The sequence below is a fragment of the Magnolia sinica genome, chromosome 1, assembly GCF_029962835.1.
Source record: "Magnolia sinica isolate HGM2019 chromosome 1, MsV1, whole genome shotgun sequence".
In the NCBI taxonomy this organism is placed as follows: Eukaryota; Viridiplantae; Streptophyta; class Magnoliopsida; order Magnoliales; family Magnoliaceae; genus Magnolia; species Magnolia sinica.
The window spans coordinates 130,107,399-130,132,923 of record NC_080573.1 but is presented as its reverse complement, the minus strand read 5'-3'; the positions used below and the strand labels follow the sequence as shown (position 1 = coordinate 130,132,923).

Below are 25,525 nucleotides of genomic sequence, written 5' to 3'. Positions count from 1 at the left end.
AGCCAACTATGGATCATCACTTTGATTTATTTTAAAGGACAACCAATAATGATCTTGATCCACCATCCATACATCAACTTATTACAATTCGTAGTGATCAGCATTGATTGGTCAATGCGGTCCACTAAATGGTTAGATCAATCATCAAATTTGAATCTCATCGTCATCTGATGCACGGATTTTGATAATTAGTCTAGATCGAATTAGATCTTAGCCATCCAATGGCTCCATACAATAAATCAATATATAATTCATTGTCTACAATTACCTCAGATAAATGTGGCCCATCTCATGGTCCGATCGGTCTAGAATTTTGGATTATAATTCATTTTGTTCTTAGAAATCCGCTGAACGGCGATGTTTAATCACGTGTCTTAGATTTGGTCATACGATTCTTTGTGCCAAGTTGTAGCTTGTGCAGAGAATTATATCTTTTCCAATTTATAATCCATACATTAATACTCGAATTATCCGATCAATTTGAATTGTTCAGTACTATTATCATGTAGAATTACTACCCTACTCATAAATCTCTATTAATCAATGAGGCCCATCAAGTGGTTGGATGATTCCAAACCTTTAAGCTCTTAACATATTTGCTCCATTAAAATTAATGGCCTGCATAGATAACATCATACATGTCCAGGCTATGAGAAATAATTCCCTAGACAAAAGCAAATGTCTTTCCATACAAATTATAATAGGTAGATGATTTAACATGCATGATGGATGGGTGGATAATCTAAGCCATTTATCATTTAAATCTATTAGAATAGGCTTAGTTTACCAGAAAAAATATAAAGGGATTGTATTACCAACCTGATGAGCTTCTCAGAGGCATTCTCCTCTCTCACTCTCTCTTTTGCATATAGTCTATATCTCTCTCGTTTTTTTTTTTCTTCCATTGTTTCTTTTAAATGGGATGGGACTATCTCTCTCCCTGAGAAAGAGAGTTAGTTAGATTATGAGAAATATGTGAAAGATAAGATAAGATAGGGTTAAGGAGAAATATGGATCTCTCTCTCTCTCTCTCTCTCTCTCTCTCTCTCTCTCTCTCTCTCTCTCAAATTTTAAATTTTAAACTATATATATTGAAAAATACATAAGCATTACAATACTTCTGTAGTTAGTGAACCTCCTTCACCGGAGCAGGAAATAAAGGTGCAGCCAACACCTGAGCTGTTAAATCCAGAACCAAACCTACGACCTAATCCGCGAAACCCAATTAGGGCATCTTCATCTCGGATAGATCATTTTAAGGTAATAGTGGATATGTTACACGATATGTAAATAGGTATTCAGCATATTGCAGAGCAGTCACGAGTTCGGGATAAGCTGTCATGAATCCAAGTTGAAACCTTCAACAAGTGGGTGGTCAGTCAGATTGAAAGCTTAAATCAAACGATGACTATTTTTGTTGAAAAAGTGCCTAATGTGCCTCAATAAATTTTTGAAACTAATTCTATTATAAACTTGGTGTCGATACCGCCAGTTCTTATTTAACAACGAAACACACATCCTACTACAGTACAAGAAATGTGGAATGTTTTTTTAGATAACATGAATTTCATTCATGATGTCAGAGGACAGCCTTTCCATAGAAATATCCATCACAATGGGGAATAATATCGGTAGGTCCGAAGCCACTTCTTGTGGCCAAACCTCGCTATTTAGAATATGACTAAGTTTTACAACTGGCTTAAGAGGGTGGCAAGCCAAGTTATTGGTTATTGGTCGAACTACCACCCGGTCTATCATAAGCCTTCGGAATGGATTGACCTACAATTTATTGTCATGGCTGATTTTGATAGTTTTCAATTAAAATGGTCGAGTTTAACGAAGATGACCTACTTCGATATTTTTCGACCAAGATGGCTGAATTTGATATATATATATATATATATATATATATATATATTATTGAGATGGTTGAGTTCGACCAAGATGGATGAATTTGATGTTTTACCCGGTCAATTGCATTTATTGCATTGAACAACGAGTCATCGTCGCTTTAACCTTTTTGCCCAAAAGTGAAGCGACGTGGGGGGCAATACTATATCCCATTTCTGCCCGCTTTAAAATAGCTAATTAGAAACAGACATATGTCATTGCAAGGGAAAAAAATATCATGCGAAAGATCTTTAGAGATATTAGGAGCACTTTTCACCGAAGTACAGCTAGTGCTTAGTTGGATGATTTACGTCATCTGATAACGAGACATGATAAAGAAGCCTAGAAGTCGAAAGTTGTCAAGTGAAAAAGAACTGCCAAAAAAACATGAAGAAATAGATGGATCTAATGTTTAGCTAGATGATATACGTCATCTGATAACGAGACACGATAAAGAAGCCTAGAAGTCGAAAGCTGTCAAGCGAAAAAGAACTGTCCAAAAAACATGAAGAAACAAATGGATCTGAAAGACTAACATGGCAATGGTTCAACCGCCATAATTGTTGAAATAAAGAAGAGAAACGCCGGAAGAAAACCTACAACAAATATCTATAAATAGCAAGAAGTTTAACAAATAAATTTGTCTCATACCAATCTAAGAAACCAATAAAATTATATTTTTCTTTCCTTATCATAGCCTAGCTCAATCTTAGGAGTAGTGATAAGTTATAGCGGTAACCGTTAGTTGTAATCCAAGTCTATGCCCATATGCTGGACTATATCCATTCTCAATAAAAGTTTATATTTCAGAAAGGCTTCTTCTAGTTGCTCCCTGCGATCAACTATAAGTACTTCCTCTTTTGTGCCTTTACACTAGTATATTAGAGTCTTTCTGAATATTGCCTAATTATCTTACAATTCTAACATGAGTGGTTGAATATGTGATTGATTTTCACATATCTTTGACATATCTGCGTATCTTAACACTTGGGGTCAAGTTGTTCGGTTTGAATTGAGCCACACAATCATTTTTAGCACACCTGCATGCACCACATGTGACCAAAACTAAACCAAGTGCCAACAATATCTAGGTTATTTCAAACTTTAGATCATGTGTAAAATGGCTAACCTTGCAAGGTTATGCCAAGGTAGAAGGCTCTTTAGCCCAATAATTGCTAGGACTAGGAATCAGGGAAATATGGGGAGTGGATTAGGTGGGACCCTGCGGCCCTTACTGTGGGGCCTACCTTGGTGTATATATTCAGCATCCATGCCGTCCCCCCACAGTATTTTTAGGCATGTTCCAAAAAATGAAGAAGATTCGAATCTCATGTTTACCATACTCCAGGAAACAATAGTGGTGGAATCTTCTGTTGACTATATCAGCCGAATGTATGGTCTCTAAGGTGTGATTAGAAACTCTCTTTAAGGCATGATTAAGGCTAAGTAGTGTTTATTTGACATCCAATCCATTAATAAGGTCATGTAAGTCTGGATAAAGAAAGAAAGAAAGAAAAAAAAAAAAAACCAATATCAGCATATCCAAAACTTGTGGCCCATTAATGGTCAGTCACCACTGTTTCCTATGGTATGGTCCACCAGAAAATTGGATCTGCTTTAATTTTTCAATATTTTCTGTAAAAATGACCGAGTACTGCCACATTACCAACAGCCTACCGGACGCGGATTTCCTACCTTCTCGACCTACCACGCTTCACGTACTCCTGCCCAAGTATCACATGTATAAGACATCTGGACCGTGAAAAAGATGGGTGTTCACTGTAATGAAAACCGGCTGACCCAACCACACCAATAAAACGATGAACAACCAGCAATCGCACAAGATAAATGTGGTGCTTTAGAGGAAAATTATGGGCAGTGCCGATAGCTTATAGTACTGGGACAGGGTTTGCGTCCTACCCCCGCCCTAACGGTAATCCGTCCAGGCAGGGCTCTATGAGGCCCACCATGATGTTAGTGTTTTATCCACGCCGTTCATCGATTTTTTCATATCATTTTAAGACATATGCCTAAAAATGAAGCAGGTCCACAGCTCCAGTGGACCACACCATCGATTTTTTCATATCATTTTAAGATATAAGCCTAAAAATGAAGCAGGTCCACAGCTCCAGTGGACCACACCAAAGGAACCTGCAGTGATAATGAGACGCACCGTTGAAACCTTTCTAAGGGCCACCGTGATGTTTTTTTACCATCTAACCTATTCATAAGGTCATGTAGACGTGGATGAAGTGAAAGCACAAATATCGGTTTGATCTGAAACTGCTCCCGCTCCCGAGATGTTTTTAATGGTAAAAGTTCAATCCCCAATTTGTGATCCACTTAATCCCTGGAGCTGCCTCAATTTTTTGATAATACATTAAAATGATCTGATAAAAATTATGAACGGCGTGGATAAAGCAATTACATAATGGTGGGCCCCTCATAGCCTTACCGTCAGGGCGGGGGTAGGACGCAATCCGCACCCTCTTGGGAAGATGTACCTGATCATTTCTGCGACTGACTGGAAGCAGATTGGCTGGTGTACCACACACAACGGAACTGGCTAGTGTGTTGACGTAACCAAGCTCGGTGGGTCACACCATCAGGCTTGTGTTATATCCAAATCGTCCGTCCATTTGACGAGCTAATTGTAAGGCTTGAGACGAAAAATAAGACAGTTCTAAATATTCAGTGGACTACGCTGCAAAAAGCAGTGGGGGATTGAACTTCTACCATTGAAAGCATTTTGGGAGTCGCAGAAGTTTTGCATCAATATGATATTTATTTTTCATCTTCATCCAGGTCTGTGTGACCTTATGAACCGATTGGATGGAAAATAAACGTTATGATGGACCCTATGAATGTTTAAACGGTGAGAATCATTCTCTCCACTGCTATTTGTTGTGTGGTCCATTTAAGATTTGGATATGACTTTTGGGATCATGGTTTAAAATGATCTCTCCAAATGAATGAACGGTGTAGATATAATAAATACATCATTGTGGGCCCATATAACTTTGATCTCAGCTCACAGTTTAACGGTGGTTAAATAAATTTTCCAGAGGGTTAAAATAAATTTCTTCCACTTCCGGTATACAATTACTCTATTTACTAAATTGGAGAAACATGAATTTTAAAATCGAAAAATTACATACTGAACATACTTTTGCAGCCCAGACATCTCTAACTTATTCACAAGATCAAATAGCGTCAGCGCTCGTCTTTCGCAAGACACGTACACAGCAGCTATGTCGGTGGTGTGGGTACACCAGCCAATCCACTTCCCACCATTAAGAACTTAATATGGCCCACTATAATATTTATTTTCCATCAAACCCTTTGATTTTGGTTAGACAGGTTCTGAAGGGATAACACAATTATCAGGTTGATCCAAAACTTTTGCGGCCACCGAGAAGTTCTTAAAAAAAATTTATTTTATTTTCCATGGCCTAAAATTTTTTGTCCCATAGTAAAGGCAATCAATCAACGCTCTTTTCCTGCACTGTGCTTCACCTACAATTTAGATATCCTCAAATTTTAATTTTTGTCCCCTAGCCGAAAATAAGCCAACAAAATGTACGGGAAGGCATGGATAAAAAGCATACTTTATGATGGGCCCCACAAGCACCGACTGGTACCCACTCAATATTTGTAGGGTTAATACTGTCGCTGACTTCTGTGGATTCCTGACTATAGGGAATCTTATCTGGACCACACGAAAGGAAGCAATGATGATCGTTTATTAAAAACTTCTTTTGGACCATAAAATATTTGATGTTGGCATTTTTTATCTAGATATGTGTTACTTATCAACACGTAGGATGTTAAATGAGCATGGGTGATGACCCTATGAAGTTTTTAATGGTGAGCATTTAATCAATATTATTTCCTCTGGTGTGATCTAATTGAGATTTGAATCTGCATCATTTTTGGGCCCATAATCTAAACTGAGCTATTAAAATGGATGAATGGTATGGATATACAACAAATATATTAAAGTGGCCCCATAGTGATGGATCCCCCGACCTCAACGAACCGGATCCACCAAATCTACCCCAGATCAGTCCGCAGTCCGCATTCCCCCACTGGCAAGCCAACCTGGGGAACATCTCCCAAATCAGGTAGGCCGGGCCATAAGAAACAGTTGAAGGAAGTAAACGGAATTAGGAGTAAATGGAGGTAAATAACTTCCAAGAGTAAATGGTCCTGTGAATGGGATCTTACATGAGACGTGAGGTTTGGAAGTAGGGTTAAACGCCTTTTAAACTTTTGTTAGAGAGTTACGTGAGGAAACATAGATGTTGCCTTGCACAAATCTGTGGCTTGCATGACAAATTGATGATGTTCAGAACAATTCAATTACATATAATTTACTCACTCTGGCAATTCATTTTATCAAATAATTTTAGGGCTTGCTAACCATTAAACATACCCAAAACTCAGGTAAACTACACCGTAAAAAAATCTATGTCTTTGTGGTCTTATGAGCATGTTGGATGACACATAAATATCATTATAGGCACTAAGAAGGTTTCAACGGTGGAAATCATTATTCAACTATTTCCCATGGTGTCATCCACTTGATTTTTTGATATGTTTCAATTTTGGTCTCAACCCTCAAAATGAGTGGGAAAAACAGATGGACAGCGTGGATGGGCCCAACAGAGTTTACTCCGATCGATAAAATCATATTGAGTACGCAATCCGATTTCGTACCTGATAGACGGTGGATCTCGTGCACGTAAGGTATTGTCTGAAGCGGAAGGCACGCCCAACGTGTACGTACGCGAATCGCGCAAGAGTTTCACTTCCTGCGTGCCTTCGCCATTTGACAAAAACTTTGATACTCTGGCGGATTGGGATTGATAATATTCAGGCACTTATAAATTAATTAAAAATTACATGCGTGGCATACAAATATATCAAATTCAACTATCTAAATTTGTATCTTTCACTTCATATGTACCATGGAACAAAAATCAGGATTTTTTTAGTATCTGACTACAGGATTGTGGACATTTATTTCAATGGTAAAAATGCACCCAAAAAAGTAAATCCAATGGCCATGTTTCAACAAGAAAGTGTCCATGAATCAGAATTAATGTTATGTAAACAATCTGGATTTAGATATATAGCTTAGGGATAGTGGATTACGCAGCTTAATCGGTTTAACTCGAGTTAATACTTGCCAAGGATAACATTTCTATATGCCTGCGTATCAACCGCATTTCCTACCCAAGTAATTAGATATAACAACACCATTACCGGCGGTGGTGTGTTGACGTGTTGGAAGCGTATTAGCTACTGCCAGGTTGAATAGAGACGCGGATTCCCTGTGAAAGCCTTCAGCAGGATGTTCCTGCGCAAGGATGCGGGGTGGGGCTCACAGTGATGTTTTTAAGAATTCTATCATATACATCTGTTTTTCTAGCTTATTTTAGGACATGCGAGTAAAGATAAAATGAATCCAAAATGAATCTAAAACTCAAGTGGGTTACATGAGGGAGATAACTGGGTAAAGAAATTCCCACAGTTGAAGCCGCCCTAGGGTCCAGCTTGTTGTTTATATGCCATCCAAACCGTTTATAAGGTCAGTCCTAATGGGATGCAGTGAAAACACAAAACATAAAGCCTTCCACCTTTTTTTCTGTGGATCCACTTCATTTTTGGTCTCATGTCTTAAGATGAGTTCGGAAAACAGATTGGCTGATGGATTTCTCATAAACATCTCAGTCGGCCCCACCCCGCATCCTTGCCCAGGAACGCCTTTAGCAGAAATCGGTGTCCGAGAATCGCTACTAAAGTGTAGTCACCAAGTCATGTGGGACTCACCATGATGTTTGTTTTGTATTCACACCGTCCATCCATATGGTGATAAAAATTTAGAGTATGAGCCAAATAATGAGTCAGATCCAAAACTCGAGTGGACCCCACAACAGAAAACAGTGGAGAGAGTGCCGTCCACCGTTAAAACTTTGCAGGGGCCACAAAAGTTTTTGATGAAGCTGAAATTTGTGTTTTACCTAATTTCATGTCTGTCTTAACTTATGAACACGTAGGATCTTAGATAAACAGCTTAGTAGACCTTAGGAAAGTTTCAACAGTGGACGTTACTCCTCCCGCTGTTTCTGTGGTGAGTAAAGTCTGGGTTTGAGGTCTCACAAAACTTGATGACGTTTCTTCAGTAGCCAGTCTCGCTATTCATCCTGGCCGTATCTAATCCGCCTCCTAATGTGTTGCGTTCCGTGGGGCCCTCCTTGATGTATATGTTTTAGTTTTATATCCCGCACTATCCATGCGTTTTCCTCTTGTAATTTTCGGGCATGAACCAGAAAACGAAGTATGTCTGAAGCTCAAGTGGACCACACTATTAGAAACAATGGTCATTGAACGCTCATCAAATTCTTGGGGGCCATAAAAGTTTTAGATCAAGCTAATATTTATATCTTTAATTCATCCATATCTGAGTTACCTTATCAACGGGTTGGATGGCAAGTAAATAATACAGTGGCTGGAAAAACGGATGGACGGAGTGGATATAAAGATTATACATACATCAGGTTGGGCCCACAATGCCCAACACATCAACCCACCCTGTTATGGTGGTGTTGGTAACACCACCTATTCCACGTCCGTTTTAGCTAAGGTGTAAAATGGGTCGGGCTCGGGGTTGAAAACAAATATTTGAATAGTCTCGGCCCGCAACAGTTCAAAATCCGGGCCAAGACCAACCCAGTCTGGGCCCGTTCAGAGCCCTTCTTTAAGCCTTTTGGGACATTGAGCTTTGGTCTCCTACACGTGCCTTACCATTTCACGCGCAGAGTATTTCCTACCATGGTAGCTACATAGGAAATCTGACCGCTCTGTAGATCTATCTCCTTCATGAAGATGATCTGACAGAACTAACAATCAGATCCACATATTAAAAATCCACAAATTTAAGTTGAATATAAACCGTTCAAATGGTTCTATAAACCATTTTTTTCATTCAAGATGCACCAACCGATCAACCTAGCGTGGCCGTGATGTTTTTCATGTTATATAACGTTGGACTTAACAATATCTACTGGTCGGATTTTCCGCATCTTCCCCATTTGAGACGTGTTCTTCGTCAACGGACACGCGCTAGAGAGGGTCCGTATCGGAACGTCTTAGCGCGTGACCTCGTCAGAGTTTAACCGCCTGTATCCGGTAAGGAGAGTCATTTGATACTCTGGCAGAGTGTGACAACTGATACGCAAGCACTGAAAATTGTAAACGTATCGTAACAATAACTCAAAATTAAACCGGCTAAATTGTGTAACCCACCATCTTTAATCTCAAAGAGTAGAGTTGTTTGAAAAATCCCAACTATGATTCGAGGACAGTCGTTCGTTGAAATAGGACTAATGGCCATCTTCATTTTTAACCGTCTAATAAGTGTCCACCAATCTGCGATCTGGATTGTTAAATAAGCTCAATTTTTAGTTCCTGATATATCTGAATTGCATTCCATAACCTGTACTGTTTAATTGAGTTACTTATATGGTTTGTGTAGGATTTGTAAAATTTTCTTGAGTGTCACGTGTCATCCGTCAGACTCCGCCAGAGCACCGAAGTTTCCCTCCTCCGGTAATAGATACGTGCCGACTTACGGCTGACACGTGCACTACATGACACCAAATCTCAGCGACTCCGGATTTTGTCTCCAGTTCATTGCCACGTCAGATTTTCTGGACTCTTTGAATTTGCCTAACCTCGGGGATCGCGACGCGAAAAATGACACAGTAGTACCGGTTGCACGGGAGTATCTTACATATTATTCTCTCCACAGTATAGATACTGAGGGTAGCTATCAATCAGGTCCATCCGTCTGTTGGGCCACAAACATAATATTTCATATTTAGAAAATAAGCATATTATATCATTCTGAACATTATTTTTCATCAATTTATTCCACTACACAAAGAGAAAAAAATCTGAAGGATAACATCGGTCAATAGGTTTTAAATTTAGAACATCAGCCCTCCGTTATAGGAAGAAGTATATGAACGGACCTGATGAGTGTACCTGATCATTTGTCCCGAATTCTATTCCACAGAGATACACTCCACGATTCCGACTCTCTGAGTAAATACGCTCGGCTTGTATTTAGATCGTTTTGCGTCGTTCGCGATTCAGAAACCACAGTATGTCGTAACCAACTTGGGCTAGCATACTTAGTTGTCCGATCATCGGAACTGTCCATTTTATGGACAATATGCTATAGGGGTTTATATAAGAAAATTACAATGAATATATGACCTGTATGCTCACTATCTGCAGATGAATTTACAACAATCAAAGTGAAATTTAAATGGATCTATTCAACTCTAAAAATCAAAGGTTAGGATCGCAACTGAAGTGTGATTTCGGGACAATACTTCCTTGTGGGAAGCGGATTGCGTCCTACCTCCGCCCGGACGGTAATCCGTCTGGTCAGAGCTCTGTGGGGGCCACCGTGATGTAACCGTCTTATCCACTACGTCCATACCTATTAACAGATCATTTTATGGCATGATCCAAAAAATTAAGTATGCCCACATATCCAGTGGACCACACCAAATGAAGCAGTGGTAATAATGACACCCACCATTGAAACCTCTCTAAGTGCCACTGTGATGTTTTTTCCCCATCCAACCTATTCATAAGGTCACGTAGACCTGGATGAAGTGAAAACAAAAATATCAGCTTGATCCCAAACTTCTGCAGCTGCCGAGAAGTTTTTAATGGTAGGCTTTCAATCCCTACTTTGTGGCCCACTCAAGCCTTGATTCTGCCTCATTTTTGGGTTTGACGCAGTCCGCTTCCCTTGCTTGTGGCAGTAAAGAGCATAAGGACGGTTGAAATAATCAGAAACGTGGCATAACGTCCTACATCTAGGTCATTTATAAGGTAGGATCGGTATCATGTTTTTTGCACTTATAAGATAAAGATTTGCCTTCTGTTTTACGACACAGCACGTGGATAGCGTACCACGTCTAATCAACGGACCCGATCTACCCAATTTTGCCAATATGGCATGTGTGTTCCTAATTGTTCCCATGCGGACATGGCACGAAAACTCTCCCATGAGTCTTCCGTTTCGGATTATTTTTCGAGGAGGTTTTGCTATTTCTCACACGCAGCCCTCGTTCGCCAGTCCCGCATGTAACCTCTCGTAAGGATAATACATCGGAGCCGTTTATCAGCGGGACCAGCTTTTTCGATGATCTGCCTAAATGCTTCTTCTGAACTCTCAGAAGATAGGAAAGTAATGGACGGTCTAAAAGTTTGCATAATTTCTAGACCGTCCATCTGTTTTGGTACTTTGCTGAGTGTCTAGATTTCTAAACAGCCCTGATTGTCCAATCGACATGCATGTTCGGGAAGGAAACGGATTGGCTACTCCCCCTGCCACGAGCCCCGTGACTGATGGTCGGTGCTCTGTAGGCCCCACCATGACGTATGTGTTTCATCCATTCCGTTCATATAATTTTACAGATCATTTTATGGTTTGATACCAAAAATGAGAGGGATGTGAATCACATGTGAATCACACCACATGAAAACATTAGTGATTTGATATCCACCATTAAAATCCTCCCAAGGCCCACTGTACTGTTTATTTGACATCTAATATGTTGATTAGGTCATACAGGCCCAAATTAAGGTAAAAAACAAAAATTATCTTGATACAAAACTTTTATGGCCCCCAAAATGTTTTTAATGGTCGACGCTCATTCAACACTGTTTCCTGTAATGTGATCAACTTGAGATGGGATATAACTCATTTTTCTTCTCATACCGTAAAATGATCTGTAAAAATAGATGGACGGCGTGGATGAAACACATACATCATGATGGGGCCCACAGAGCACCGACCACCAGCCATTGGCTGGTGTCAGAGGGAGTAGCCAATCCGTTTCCGTTTGGTAAGCCGGCTACCGCGGGGTAACTTTCACCAACGTGGGAGACATGAGCTAACGTGCATAAAATCGACGCCGTCCATCGAGATACCTTTTTGGTCGTTGATCTGAAATCAGGATGGTTTAATACTCGTGGGCCACGCAAACAAAATTATATCTGTAACCTTTAAAATCACGTGGAGCAGCCCACATGAGATTCAGATTACTTTGCTCAGGCGCATTCATATATACACCACAGTGGGTCCTGCATAAAATCGACGGTGGATGTTCTATTTCAATTGTTTTTGTGTTGTGGCCCACCTGAGTATTGAATGTTCATAATTTTTGGATTTTCAAGGGTTAAAATGAGCTTCATACTTAATGGACGGGGTAGATCTCACGAAAGTTCCAGCTACGTGGCTCTTGGCGACCGGTAGCTACCTACCGCGAGTTATCCTAGCGCGGCTTGTATGGGCCCACCGCAGGCAAAGAACGGATGTGCAACATCCATGCGAGGATGGCAGTTGTGACTGCGTGGAGAACGGAAACGGATCGGCTACCCCCTGCCACCAGCCCCGTGGCTGGTGGTCGGTGCTCTGTGGGCCCCACCATGATGTATGTGTTTCATCCATGCCGTTTATTCATTTTTACAGATAACTTTAGGGCTTGAGCCAGAAAATGAGAGGGATAAAAATCTCAGGTGGACCACAATACACGAAAACAATACTGATTGGATATCCACCACTAAAATCCTCCTAAGGCCCACCGTACTGTCTATTTGACATCCAATCTGTTGATTAGGTCATGTAGACCCAGATGAAGGGAAAAAACAAATATCAGCTTGATCCAAAACTTTTATGGCCCCCAAAAAGTTTTTAATAGCCAACTTTCATTTAACACTGTTTCCTGTAATGTGGTCCCACTTGAGATTCGGATATACCTCATTTTTTATCTCATACCATAAAATGATCGAAAAAAATAAATGAATGGCATGGATGAAACACATACATCATGGTGGGGCCCACGTAGCACCGACCACCACCCATTGGCTGGTGGCAGGGGAGTAGCCAATCCGATTCCAGAACGGAAACGAGAGCGGATTTGGTGAGACCCCGGCCTCACCCAAGGCGGTGCTGCCCTTACCGTAGGGTTGCTGTGGGGCCATTTGTGTGTTATGTATCCACACTGTCGATCCATTTTTCCAGATTAATTCATGGCATTATCCGAAAAATGAAACAGATCCAATTATTAGGTGGACCATACCATAGAAAAAAGTGTTGATTGACCATTAATGGGCTAACAAAGTTTTGGATCAAGTTGATATTTATTTTTTCCCTTAATCCAAGCTTACGTGACATTGTCAATAGATTGGATGTTAAATAAAAACCACAGAAACATTAAGGTGCTCCTTAAGAGGTTTTTAATGGTAGGACGGTCAATCACTTCTTTTTCCTATGGTACTGTTCACCATGTTCCTGCGCTGGGATGCGGGTTCCCTCCATACGTTTTCCGAGATCATTTTTGGACATTCTACGTAAAATTAGATGGGTATAAAACTCGAGTGGACCGCACGAGAGGAAACAGTTGTGATTCAGTCACCACAGTTGAAACATTTTTAAGGCCATAAAAGTTTTTTATCATGCTAAATTTTTTTGTGTTTTCACTTCATTTTTGTGTTTTCACTTCACCCAAGTGGGAATGACCTTATGAACCGTTTGGATGCCATATAAAAAATCAAGGTGGAGCCCCTGAAGGCTTCAACGGTAGAAAACTCTTTCCCCAGTTTTTCCTCTCGTATGGCCCACTTGAGTTTTGAATCCATATAATTTTCTATAGAATACCCTAAAATGATCTCGGAAAACGGATGGACGGAATGGATTCATCACAAACATCACGGTGGACCCCACCCAGCATCACAGCGCAGGAACTTCCCTTTCGCAGGAAATCCGCGTCCCTCGTGCAGAGGCCTCCTTTTCCGTCAATCGCATCCGGACGGTCTGGTAATTCTCGCAAACGCACACTGGTAATAATAATTGGGTTGCTTTGTAATTTCGTACTAGAGCCAGTCCCTTTTACTCCTGTGCAAGCGGCTGCCAGCCTATAAAATGAGTTGCCGATCCTGCATTGTCTCCACGGCTCTTCATTTCCATTCTCTCTCTCCCTCTATCTCTCTCTACGATGACGGTCATTGTTCCTGGTAACCATTTTTTAATTTTTTTTCCAATTTTAGATTTTGAATTTTCATTTTCTATGAATCGATTTTTTTATAATTTCGCGTTTGGGATTTGATATTTCTACTGCAATCGTGTTGCAGAGCCGGTTCTGTCAGAGGACAACGACATCTACAATAGAGGAGATAGGAGAGAGGATGATGAAGAAAATAACGACTCTTTGAATCTCGATGGAGGATTCGTCGTTCCTGATAACAATGCCTTCGGTCATTCTTTCAGGTCCTTTTCTGTCATTTTAAATTTCGATTTTAGATGCAGAAAAATGGGGTTTCTTTCTGTAATCTGGTTTATTATATATTGTTTTAAATGGACAATGATTTTTTGCAGGGATTATGAGAAGGAGAGCGAAAGGAAGGATAGCGTGGAAGAGTTCTATAGAAAGAATCATATTAACCAGACCTACGAATTCGTAAGCATTCTCTCTACAAATCCATTTCCATAAACGCATGGACGCATGCTTTTCACTAACATGCTTGGGGTGGGCCCCTCCTCTCCCGAGATATGGTAACTTGTTTCGAGGTTTATGGAATACATGATCCGATGGCCACGGATCAGTAATCAGCTGTTCGTATGTTGAATTCCACCGTTGATGGACGTGCTCCAAATGTATCCCAGGTTGGGAGATCTTAGCCATCGATCTCTTTAATTTTTTCAGCTGACGATCTTACACCGTTTATTATTAAGCCACTAATCGCAAGGGTGTGGCTGTGCCCGACGAGGGTATTTTTCGTGGGTACTCTTCACTCTCGGCTACGCGACAAACGTATGGTCCTACCTGCCAGTAGGTGACAACACGTGTACAGATTGCGTGGCATTAGGTCATGTATTTGCAACAAATCTCATTTCTTGTTTTTGGAGATCTTTTGATACTCTGGTATGTATGATGGATGATACACCGGCATGCACGGAGGTGTGATGTATGATACACCGGAACTTAGAAATTGTGTTTCCAGGTCGAATTGTAACTTCACACTTCACTATTAGTCTCCCCCTCCAGGGATTCGATACCAAGACCTCAATATTGAAACGTGGTATTTTTCATTCAGTCTACCATTTGATCTATAGATACGGGTGTTTATTTAAAAAGGAAAAAAAAAAGTTATTTATTGGACGGTTAAAAATGAAAAATATCCAACGGGTCTGTTTCTACGAACAAGTGTACGAGAATCAGAGGTTAGAATCGTACAAAATCTGTAATTTCAAATTTTAGTTGATCTGTACAAAATCTTAGTGCCTGTGTATCAAGCCTCGTACTCTGAAAGGGTATCAAATAACTCGCCTTGTTTTTGCGGGGATGAAAATCACAGGGCTTGACTGAAACTGAAAAGCAATCGCTATTGGCGCCGCACTACCAACTTTCATGACACAATAGATGTGCGGCTCTGATGTGTCCGGCTAATGCGATTTTATGCTCTCGCGCCGCACTGTAACTTTTACGGTAGGGGAACGGCAATCGCGCATGGTTGACGCTTTTGAGACGGGATTAGTGTATCGTATCGGAAATTAATTTCAGAAACCTGAACATTCTTTCTAGGACCCACTACAATATATGGGGTCCACCTTCTGATCAGAACCATTCATCCGTGATGTGGTCTAAGCTGAGAAAGTCATGTTGATGGGACTGTCTTGCTCATCCGGTTAATGGATTTCTGCAAGTATGAACCATTGGTTATCAGGCTATGGTTGGATCCATAGGTTATCAGGCCATAGTTGGATCCAGGGGATCTTCAAATCTATTTGATTTTCATTCCGTGGGCCATCTATGGCAGGACCTTCAAATCTATTTGATTTTCATTCTGTGGGCCATCTATGGCAGGATCTTCAAATCTATTTGATTTTCACTCTGTGAGCCATCTATGGCAGGATCTTCAAATCTATTTGATTTTCATTCCTTGGGCTATCTATGGCAGGATCTACAGTGTGAACGGCTCCGATTGTTGAGAACTGAGCACACTTACTCGGTTGATGGTTTAATTGGTCATTGGTCAAGGCCAAAATGGATACTCGTTGGTGTGGAAAATATAACTTTGAGGAGCGGGAGTGTCATTTCTCTATTTTCTTGTCTGTACATGAGTCGGGTACAAATTCGCATGGGGCGGCCCGACCTCACCCAACACGGTGCGGCCCTGACCGTGGGACTCAACTTGATGTATGTATTACACGTTGTACATGCGTTTTGCTAGCTCATTAAATTGAAGCGGATCCAAATCTCAGATTACCATGACATAGGAAATAGTGGTGATTGAACGCCCACCTTTAAAAACTTCCTAGGGCCCACTGCCTAATACTTATTTTCCATCTAATCTATCGATAAGGTCAAGCAGACCTGGATGAAGGGAACGAACAAATATCAACTTGATCCAAAAATTATGTGGTCCACAAGAAGTTTTTAATGGTCATTCTCGACTGTTTCCTGTGGTTTGGTTCACCTGATATTCGGTTCTGCTTTATTTTTGGGTTTATGCCCTAAATGAGCTTCTAAAGCGGATAGACATCTTGGATATAATTTATATATAAAATACATACATCAAGGTGAGCCCTATGGTTCAGGGCGGCACCCTCATGGGTGAGGCCTGGGCCGCACCCAGTCTACTCCCAATGTGCAAATTTACAAGTGTCGTAGCTGTACGGTCATTTGTGAGCTGTAACATGCCCACGTTTCCAAACTTTCTTTTGGAGCTTTGTACTAACGTGTCCCCCTCTTTTTTATTCACCCTACTGGTCCACCGTACAAGTGTGTCACTTCCCTGGCAGATATTTGACTGATACCGCATAGTCCTGTGATAGTTCACCACCCCTTTTGAAAATTGTGGTGACTGCTGACTCATCCTCCCCACAAGTGGCATTCATGGACGGATAGTTGTGGCAATGGGCTGTGATGGGGCCTGTCCAAGATTACCCCAGCCGAACTTTAAACCCGGGCTCCTGTCCTGAGCCTAGCAATGGCCTAGCAAAGCTATTGTCTAGCAGAGCAGGCCGAACTCGAGCTCAAAAACTTGGTTCGGCCCAGACCCAGCCCTGTTTAACCTAAACATTGATCAAATTGCTGTTTTTCCCACTTGAGTGTTCCTAATCTACCCTCTCATCAAGTAGGCCACATCTGCACAAAAACTAGATATTTAAGAGGAATGAAACCAGTGTTTTGAACAGTGTCCGCTAGTGTAGCTACAATGCTACATAGCTTTAGCAAATATGTAAATCTCTTATTGTGTATGCTACAGGGTCATGGCGGCATATGTGGTATATGTAACATACACATGGTGTATGTAGCGTTGTAGCGCATATAGCGTCATAGCGTGCATGTAGCATATGTGACTTCGTAGCATATGCATAATGTATGTAGCATTGTAGCGTATACATAATGTAGAGCACGCTACATTTTTTTGTAAGTGATAATTGTATTTTGTACTTAATATTCTCAGTCCATGGGCTAAGCTCATAGGTTCAAGCACGGTTCAAAGGGGTTGATTAGGTAATCCAGGCCTCCAATCAATTGAAATTTGTTTGTTGAATTTTGAACTGCTGACTATTTTCTGTTTTGACCATTCATTAAATGTCAGCTCTTAGCCAGTTGCTAGCATAGGATCGCTGGGTTTACAGTTACAACCCAATTACAGTAGCGCACATGTATGTCTTCAATTTCGTGTACAATTTATATGGGCATGTGGAATCATGTTATTTTACTTGGCGACTCCAACCAACTCGGCTCAATTGAGTCGGGGACCAGATCAGACTTGACCCGAGTTGACTCAGATGGGTCGCACCATGCACAGACATGCCATGGCCAACGTGGAACATCGAAGTTTTTTTTTTTTTTTTTTTTTTAATTATAAAATTGAAGTACTTTTTACTCTCTCCCTCAAGTTATCGTGGGCGGTCTTGCTTCTCATGCATGGGAAAATCTGGATATGGAATCCCAAATGATCGTTAGGTGTGGCTCTGCCTATCCAGAACCAGAACTTCATGGAAATTGGACAATCTTGGCCCATGGATTGCCTAAACATTTATGAAAAAAATGGATGGTCAAAAGAAATTTGCTTTACTTCCTATAAGCATCCCTTTACTTTTCTCAATGGACCTCCCATGGAATGGTTAAGATCATAGTTTGAAAAAAAAAAAAAACTCACTCAAGTCACTTGGTTGAGTTTTTTAAATTCTAGAGCCTGAAGCTTGATAAATTTTGATATCAGATATTATTAAGCTTAGGGTGAGTTTTTGAGTTTTTCCAAGTCGAATTGAGTGTGAGTCAATTGCATCTTGGACGGGCCTTGATGAAATCTGATTGAGTCAATTCGGTCAAGCTAAGTCAAGTTTTCTTGAGTTTCTCGAGTTTTCAAAAGTGTGGTTTCCAAACATAGGTTGGGATTGTATAGGCTATCTGATTTGTGGGGCATGGCTCATCCAAGGTAGCACCTGCATGATGGACCTTCCAATGTTGCTAGATATGCATCTAGCTGCTGAGTCCATCCTAGCCCACTAGCCAAGTACCCATTCTGACAGTGTTAAATAAGTCAGGCAGGTGGAGCTGGGGCCGGGTCATGTTGGGTATCACAGACATGTAAACCCAGGGCTGATCTGTCGGCATAATGGCCCTCAAAGTTATTCCAAGTAGGGATGGCAATGGGTTGGTTAGGCCCATGGGTCAACTTGCCCGACCCACTTTTGACCCATTTAAGTGAATGGGTCGGACTTGGGTTGAAACCTTCCCGGTGCACCCAGCCCATGTATGTTGTCAATGGGTCAAGCCGGATGACCCAACCCAAACCCTTGTTATGTAAGTACGTAACTACTGATTGAGCTTAGTTATGCACAATGTTTTAAGTATTGACGATATTGGCCGATATATCCCACAATATATCTTGTATCCCACATGTACGATACGAAACACCTAAGTAGTGGAATATATCCCACATGTTTGATCCGGTGAGCATTTTTTATTTTCGATCCTTTCTTTTTTCCCTTTAAATCATGTTAAATTAGTGTAAAATTATTGCAAATTCATGATTTTTTATGGATTGGAAGCTTCAATTTTGAGATTTGGAGGACACGAGCCAAGTTACAGAAAAATGAAAAAAAAAAATTCAAAATTTCCTAATTTCTTGCAAATCGGTTGCAATCTTTGCGTCCAAACAGAAAATCAAACATGTATGTAACATGATTTAGTGATTCTTCTTCTGCTTTTGAATGTATTGCTTGTGTTTTCATATGCTTTTTTACATTTATAAATTATATGAATAGACTTTTAGTATACTTGCATCAATTTAGTTAGACAACGCATAGATTAGGACCCCACAAACAAAACCTATTACGTGCACTTTTTTTTTTTGTAATGTTTTGATTTATTAGCGTATATTGATGTCTTTTTTAATAATCACTGAAGTTTCATTGAAAATTTTGACCAATTTCTTCATGTTTTCCCATGTTTCCAACAACAATGATACATTATGCGATATAACCGATATATCCATGTGATAACCAATATATATCTGTATCTCAAAGGTACGATATGTACACAATACCGATAATTTGAACACTGGTTATGCATAGCCTTAGCCTCATATTCCGTTCTTAAACTTAAGTTAGGTCATCCCAGGTTGGCCAGATTGGGTCAGATCAGTCAAACCCAACCCATTTACAATTAAACGGATCAAGCTTGATGAATATTAAGTGGGTCGGATCAGATTGGATCAGAGGATAGTGGGTCATGGGTCCATTTTGGGTTACATTTCTTGGCTCATTTAGTAAATGGGTCAGGCTTGGGCTGACCTCGATGTAACCCAAACCCAACCCATTGCCACTCCTATTCCCAAGCCCTACGGACCATTTATCTCAGCCCAAATCCAAGGCCAACCCAGACACTTTCACCTACCATTAACAACCAACACAAATGATAGGATTGTACCACTCTACCATTCTATACCCGTTACTTTTATCGACACAACAGTTGTTCTATTGGAATTCCAAAAGCAGAAAATAAAGGGTGTATCTATCGCTCAGACTTGGAATAGCTATCAACTCACAGATATTCTAATAGGGAATGGACAAATCACAAATCCAGCCAATGCCCCTAAAACTTGTTCATTTGTAAAAATATATAGGGGTATGTTGGTCATTTTTTAAATTACCATTCACTAGACTTAATTTGACTAACTTTGAGTATGTCAGTGGCCATGATAGAATGTAGTTATTACTACAAACTCATCTTTGACACTATATTGTATTGAGAAAAGGCAAAGAAGAAGAAAGAGGAGTATGGCAAGCTGAATAGGGCCGTCATGAGCATATGGGAGTGCTGTGAGCTTCTAAATGAGTTTGTCGATGAAAGTGATCCTGATCTTGACGAGCCTCAGATCGAACACCTTCTCCAGACCGCTGAAGCCATTAGAAGAGATTATCCTGATCAAGATTGGCTACACCTCACTGCGCTTATCCACGGTAAATGCATACACTTCAGTATATATGTACAATTCCATCTTTCTATTTGCTTCAATACAATGTATACATATACCTGCAGTATATACATGTAGACATGTATGTATTTTGTACACTTGTTAGTGTGTATCATACATATATGTACATATGAGTTGTATAGTGATGCTCATGTGCAATAATTTGACAGATTTGGGCAAAGTTCTATTGCACTCCTCATTCGGTGGACAGCCACAGTGGTGTGTTGTCGGTAAGTTTGTTTGTTTGTTTGTTTGCTTTTTCTTCTTTTTTTTTCTCGGTGGAACTAATTTCTTTTTTGTAGATGTCTCCATACATTTGTACTAGTTCCAAACCAGTCTTTGTGCATGCTGGACCTTGGATAGGCCATACAGCCCATTCACCTTTAATCAAACTGATCAGACAATTCTAGCCAATTCATTATGAAAAGTGGATTTTTTAGTAACCAAACCTCTCTAGATGGGTCTTCTTTTCCATTAAAAATACAATAAAATCCCTCCAATCCAAGGGTTAGGATTGTTAGACCGGTATGAAATTTGGACATGGACCATCCAAGGTATGGCTTACAAGGATGGAAAAAGCGACAAACTTGCAATATTTAAGTCTGCTGCATATCTTGATCTGAGTTGTCTGTTTTTAGGAGATACTTTTCCTCTTGGTTGCGCATTTGACGAATCCATAGTCCATCATGAGGTGATTCCTAGCAACAGAAATACCTTTTCTCAAACCAAGGATGTACTGTAATCCCACTGAAAGTCAGAAAACCACTAATCAGTTGTTTTCGCACTGCAGCATTTAAAGGAAAACCCTGATTACAAAAACCCAGATTTCAGTACGAAGCTGGGTATCTACTCAGAGAATTGTGGTCTTGATGAAGTCACCATGTCATGGGGCCATGATGAGTACATGTACCTGGTATGCCATGTCACATTTTCAAGAGTCTGCACTATCTGTTTGTTTCTTGATGCTGATGTGGCATCTTCTTTGACAGGTGGCAAAGGGAAACCAGACAACTCTCCCGCCAGCAGCGCTCTTCATCATCAGATTCCATTCCTTTTATGGTAGGCGTCCCCACTGTTGACTGTGACTGTTTTCCTCCAACACATTGGATTTTGTTGTGCTGACACAGGCATTTTTCATTTTTTTTTCTCCAGCTATGCATCGATCCGGAGCTTACACATATCTTATGGATGACAAGGACAAGGAAATGTTGAAGTGGCTTCACGTGTTCAAGTGAGTCTTGCTCTTACGCCTTTTCGGTGATCATCATCAGGGGATAAAATATCTGCATTAAAAGATCCTGGGATTTCCAGCTGAGGAATTGCAGGGGTCCTGGTATCCTGGACCTCAGCAATTGATGGTTTGCTGAGGTTCAGGATCCAGAACTGTGAGGGCACATGGTTGATGATTTGGACCATTGATCAATAGGCCCAGCAGAAGTTACTAATCATCTGACAAGTGGCCTCCTGTATAGCAACAGTCTACATTCAACTTAAAATGGACCAAAGATAAAAGAATTCAGATCTTCCAGCCGGGAGATTAAAGATCAAAGAATTCTGATCTTCTGCCATGGAGATAGTGTAGCTATTTTCTATCAACAGGGGTGTCCATTAGATCAACAGACCGGATCACCAAATCATGGGCCACCCACATGCACAAAATCCAATCTCCCATCATTGAAATGACACCACTTGGAGCCTTTCTTTTTCAACTGAATCTTGTGCACATTGTGCCCTCCTCACAAATCATCATCGCTGTCATAACCTTGGGTCCCATATATCTGGGGTTGGTTCATCTTCAGAACAGGAATTCTCATGAGTTCTTTATAAAAGTCCCATAACTGATGCTGACCTGACATCAACCCATCAACCGTATTTTGACATGGCTTGGGCTGCCTGGAATTGACATCAATCTAAGCAGTTATGTTCCCCAACAAGAGAATTATTAGATACAAACCAATCAGACCTTTTAGCTCTAATCCAAAGGGTTGCAAATCCAAATTACGTGCACAAAGAAAAACAAAAAAAAAAAAAAAAAAAACAAGCAGCAACCGAAAACGAACCCTGAATCCAAAAATCAAACAGAACCCATGAAAGCAGAACACAAACTCATCATCTAAGCCTTATCCCAACTAATTGGGTTCAGCTACACAAACCCTATTCTGCTACTGCACTCTATCTGGGGCCATAAGTTCAGTTAAACCATAGGTCAACAAACAATTATTTTCTATCTCCACTGACACCTCCTTAAGCCTTCCCCATGTTGGACACATGTGGAAACAATAATTTCTTATTATCTCCACCCACATCTTATTGAGCCTTCCCATGTTGGCCACATGCTGACAATGGCGCATCATAATTTTTTTATTTTTATTTTGTTATTATTATGGACTGAGCGACACGATTACATGACCAATTCGGGAAATCAAAACATGAAACCTAGTGGCCCGCTTAAATCAACCACATGCGGGAAGACAAACCAATTCACCTCCATGATCCACCAGCAAAGATGGTATGCTGACAATGCAATCCCTATCTTATGCAAGTGGGCAGGCTTCACATTATATATCCCATCACTTCTCTCACCGAAACAGGGGCTGGGGCAAGTGGACAATCCATCAAATAGGGGTGGGAGAGTGCGCAGTCTATTAAACCAAAACACGAGTGTGCAGTCCTTTAGACAGGACGCTGAGTATGTTACTCAAGGGTGGTGTGGGGGCGCAAGGTTGGGGTATTGTTGCACAGTTAAGGGAGGGGCGTGGGGCCTGAGGCAGCACTGCCTGAAGCGCTCTCCTCATAACACATGTAGAGGGAGAGGGGACAGGTGGTCCCTTTCATCCTGTCACATGGTGGGTGGCCCCACTAGGGGTTGCCACCCTCAACCACATGTCCTACATCCCTTGCCCTTTTGCCTTTTAACTCACTCCTATCCAGAGTAGTTTGTAGTTCTTGATCTCTCTTGAACATGGCCAAATCATCTAAGCTACTCTCTAAGTTCCTTCGGATGCAGTCATTTCTATTTTATCCTTGACTTGGAAACACGGACTCATCAAAACCTGAAAGCCTATTAAAAAATATTTTAAAAAAGATTGCACACTTGTCCTCAGGTACGCGATTGAACCAATGCTCCTGGGGTACCACAGATCTTGTTCAGAACGATCAGTGTGTGTAACGTCACCATAGTAGTCAAAATGTGCATTAGTGCCCCACTGAATAATTGCGCATGCAAATCTTTACAATATATTTATATAAAGTTGAAAATAGTCTGAATGTATTGTTAATGGGATGATATTGAACAGCAAATACGATCTTTATAGCAAGAGCAAGGTGAGGATCAACCAAGAAGAAGTCAAGCCCTACTATCTCTCCCTCATCGATAAGGTACACTCTCTCTCTCTCTCTCTCTCTCTCTCTCTCTCTCTCTCTCTCTCTCTCTCTATGTTACTCGTGCATTTGTGACTTTTGATCCAATGGGGTGGGCCACCTGACAAAAATTCATGGCAGTCTTAACTGATGGTGGACACAACTTACTGCCCTCATTTTGAGCCCCTTTGAATTCCATGTTTGAAGTTGCAACAGCCTCCATTTCTAGTACCCACAGGTGCTATGTTGGATTTGAATTAGATTCCTTTTTCCGAATCTCAACCACTGATAGGATGGTATGTTGATCTGTTTCGAATATCACTCGTCTTGGTATCCAAGCTGGGAGTCTCTACTCTCCCAGCGATCCTGTGGTACCACAGGTGTTGGCAGGCAGTGTAAACTGGGCCCCATAATTTGGATGGTTTAATTGGAATCACTCCAATGCCAAGTATCCAATTTCCAAGTAATTTCTAAGTGCCTGAGTATCATCTATGAAACTGCCAGAGTATCAAAGCTTTTCTCTTTTAATTATTAGAACAGGCTAATTAACATGGTGGACGACACAACTAACAGTCTGGATCATTTTATAATTATCCTGTTTGGGTACTTGAGAATGATCTTTTCCGCTGACATACATGCATGGCCTTCGTTTTCTGTCTATACAGTATTTCCTGTCCAAGCTCAGATGGTGAATGGTAAAAGAGGCGGCGGATGTATGGGCGTTGTTCTTAGTTTTCAGAGCCTTGTCTACTATCCATACTAGTAGTGAAATAAGGGGATTTCCAAATGCTTGTAACTTTTGTTCGGTTGCTTTCCTTTCCATGCATGTCAGTGTCGCTTTCTAGCTTCCCTCTCTCAAGAGTATGGGTCACCAAAAAGTCATTTCTCAGTTAATAGCCGTTGATCATGGAGCTGTCCTTACTGGGTGATCGGTGGGTAAGAAGGTTATGATCTTTTCGCGCATGGGCTTTAGTTGTGTTGGTACTTTTGGTGTATGGCATATAATCAATCGGATCATGTTGCATTGATCCAGGTCCTTCATCAGAAGGTACTCGGGGGAGAGGTCCAACCCGTTTATCAAGTGTTTTACAAAATGTTGATTACCTGGCCCAAAATCAAGCACCTTCTCAAGCCATCCATTGCTACTAACCTTGAGGCCCACTGATGAATTGGACAGGTCCAATTTTGGCTCACTTATGGACGGCTTATGAGGACTGCCACTATGCATACGTGTGGGATTAACAGATAATGACACGCTCTTGTGGAGGCTTGCTAGCCACATGTACTGTCTCCAGACGCACCAACCATGCCGACCTTGCAAGTCCGAGAGATATGTGCGGTGCACTAGTTGTCCCCAAACGGGAAGGTGTACGTATGCAAAATGCAGGCCAATCCACCAAGTGGGCCACCCCATAAAAAGTGGACGGTTGAGAAAATTTTCCAGCAGGGCAGATATATCTCCTAACGGTTAAGAGACACCCGTTGTTCTGGGATATCACCCTAAACCGGACGGTTTGGATTGACATGCATGCATGATTTTTCAGACGTCTCGAAACGTACCCTTCAAGGATGAAATGACCAAATATGCTCCTGTCGAGCATTGTGAGGAACCCGGCCAACAGGTGCATCCCACTAGGATAATGAACAAATGAAAAGAAGGCCGATCCAATCCAATCACCAAGTGGGC

The 25,525-nt window shown here is 40.9% G+C and overlaps 1 protein-coding gene across 1 annotated transcript; it reads left to right on the top strand.

Moving 5' to 3' along the window:
* The first annotated feature begins 13,840 nt into the window (after nt 1-13,840).
* On the top strand, nt 13,841-24,557 carry LOC131216988 (inositol oxygenase 1-like). Its single transcript, XM_058211646.1, has 11 exons — nt 13,841-13,995; nt 14,113-14,248; nt 14,357-14,438; nt 20,260-20,464; nt 20,649-20,708; nt 21,117-21,169; nt 21,269-21,391; nt 21,468-21,537; nt 21,631-21,709; nt 23,775-23,856; nt 24,504-24,557. Exons 1-11 carry the CDS (start codon nt 13,977-13,979, stop codon nt 24,528-24,530), a joined length of 936 nt encoding a protein of 311 aa, XP_058067629.1. The 5' UTR covers nt 13,841-13,976; the 3' UTR covers nt 24,531-24,557.
* Nucleotides 24,558-25,525: the final 968 nt, after the last annotated feature.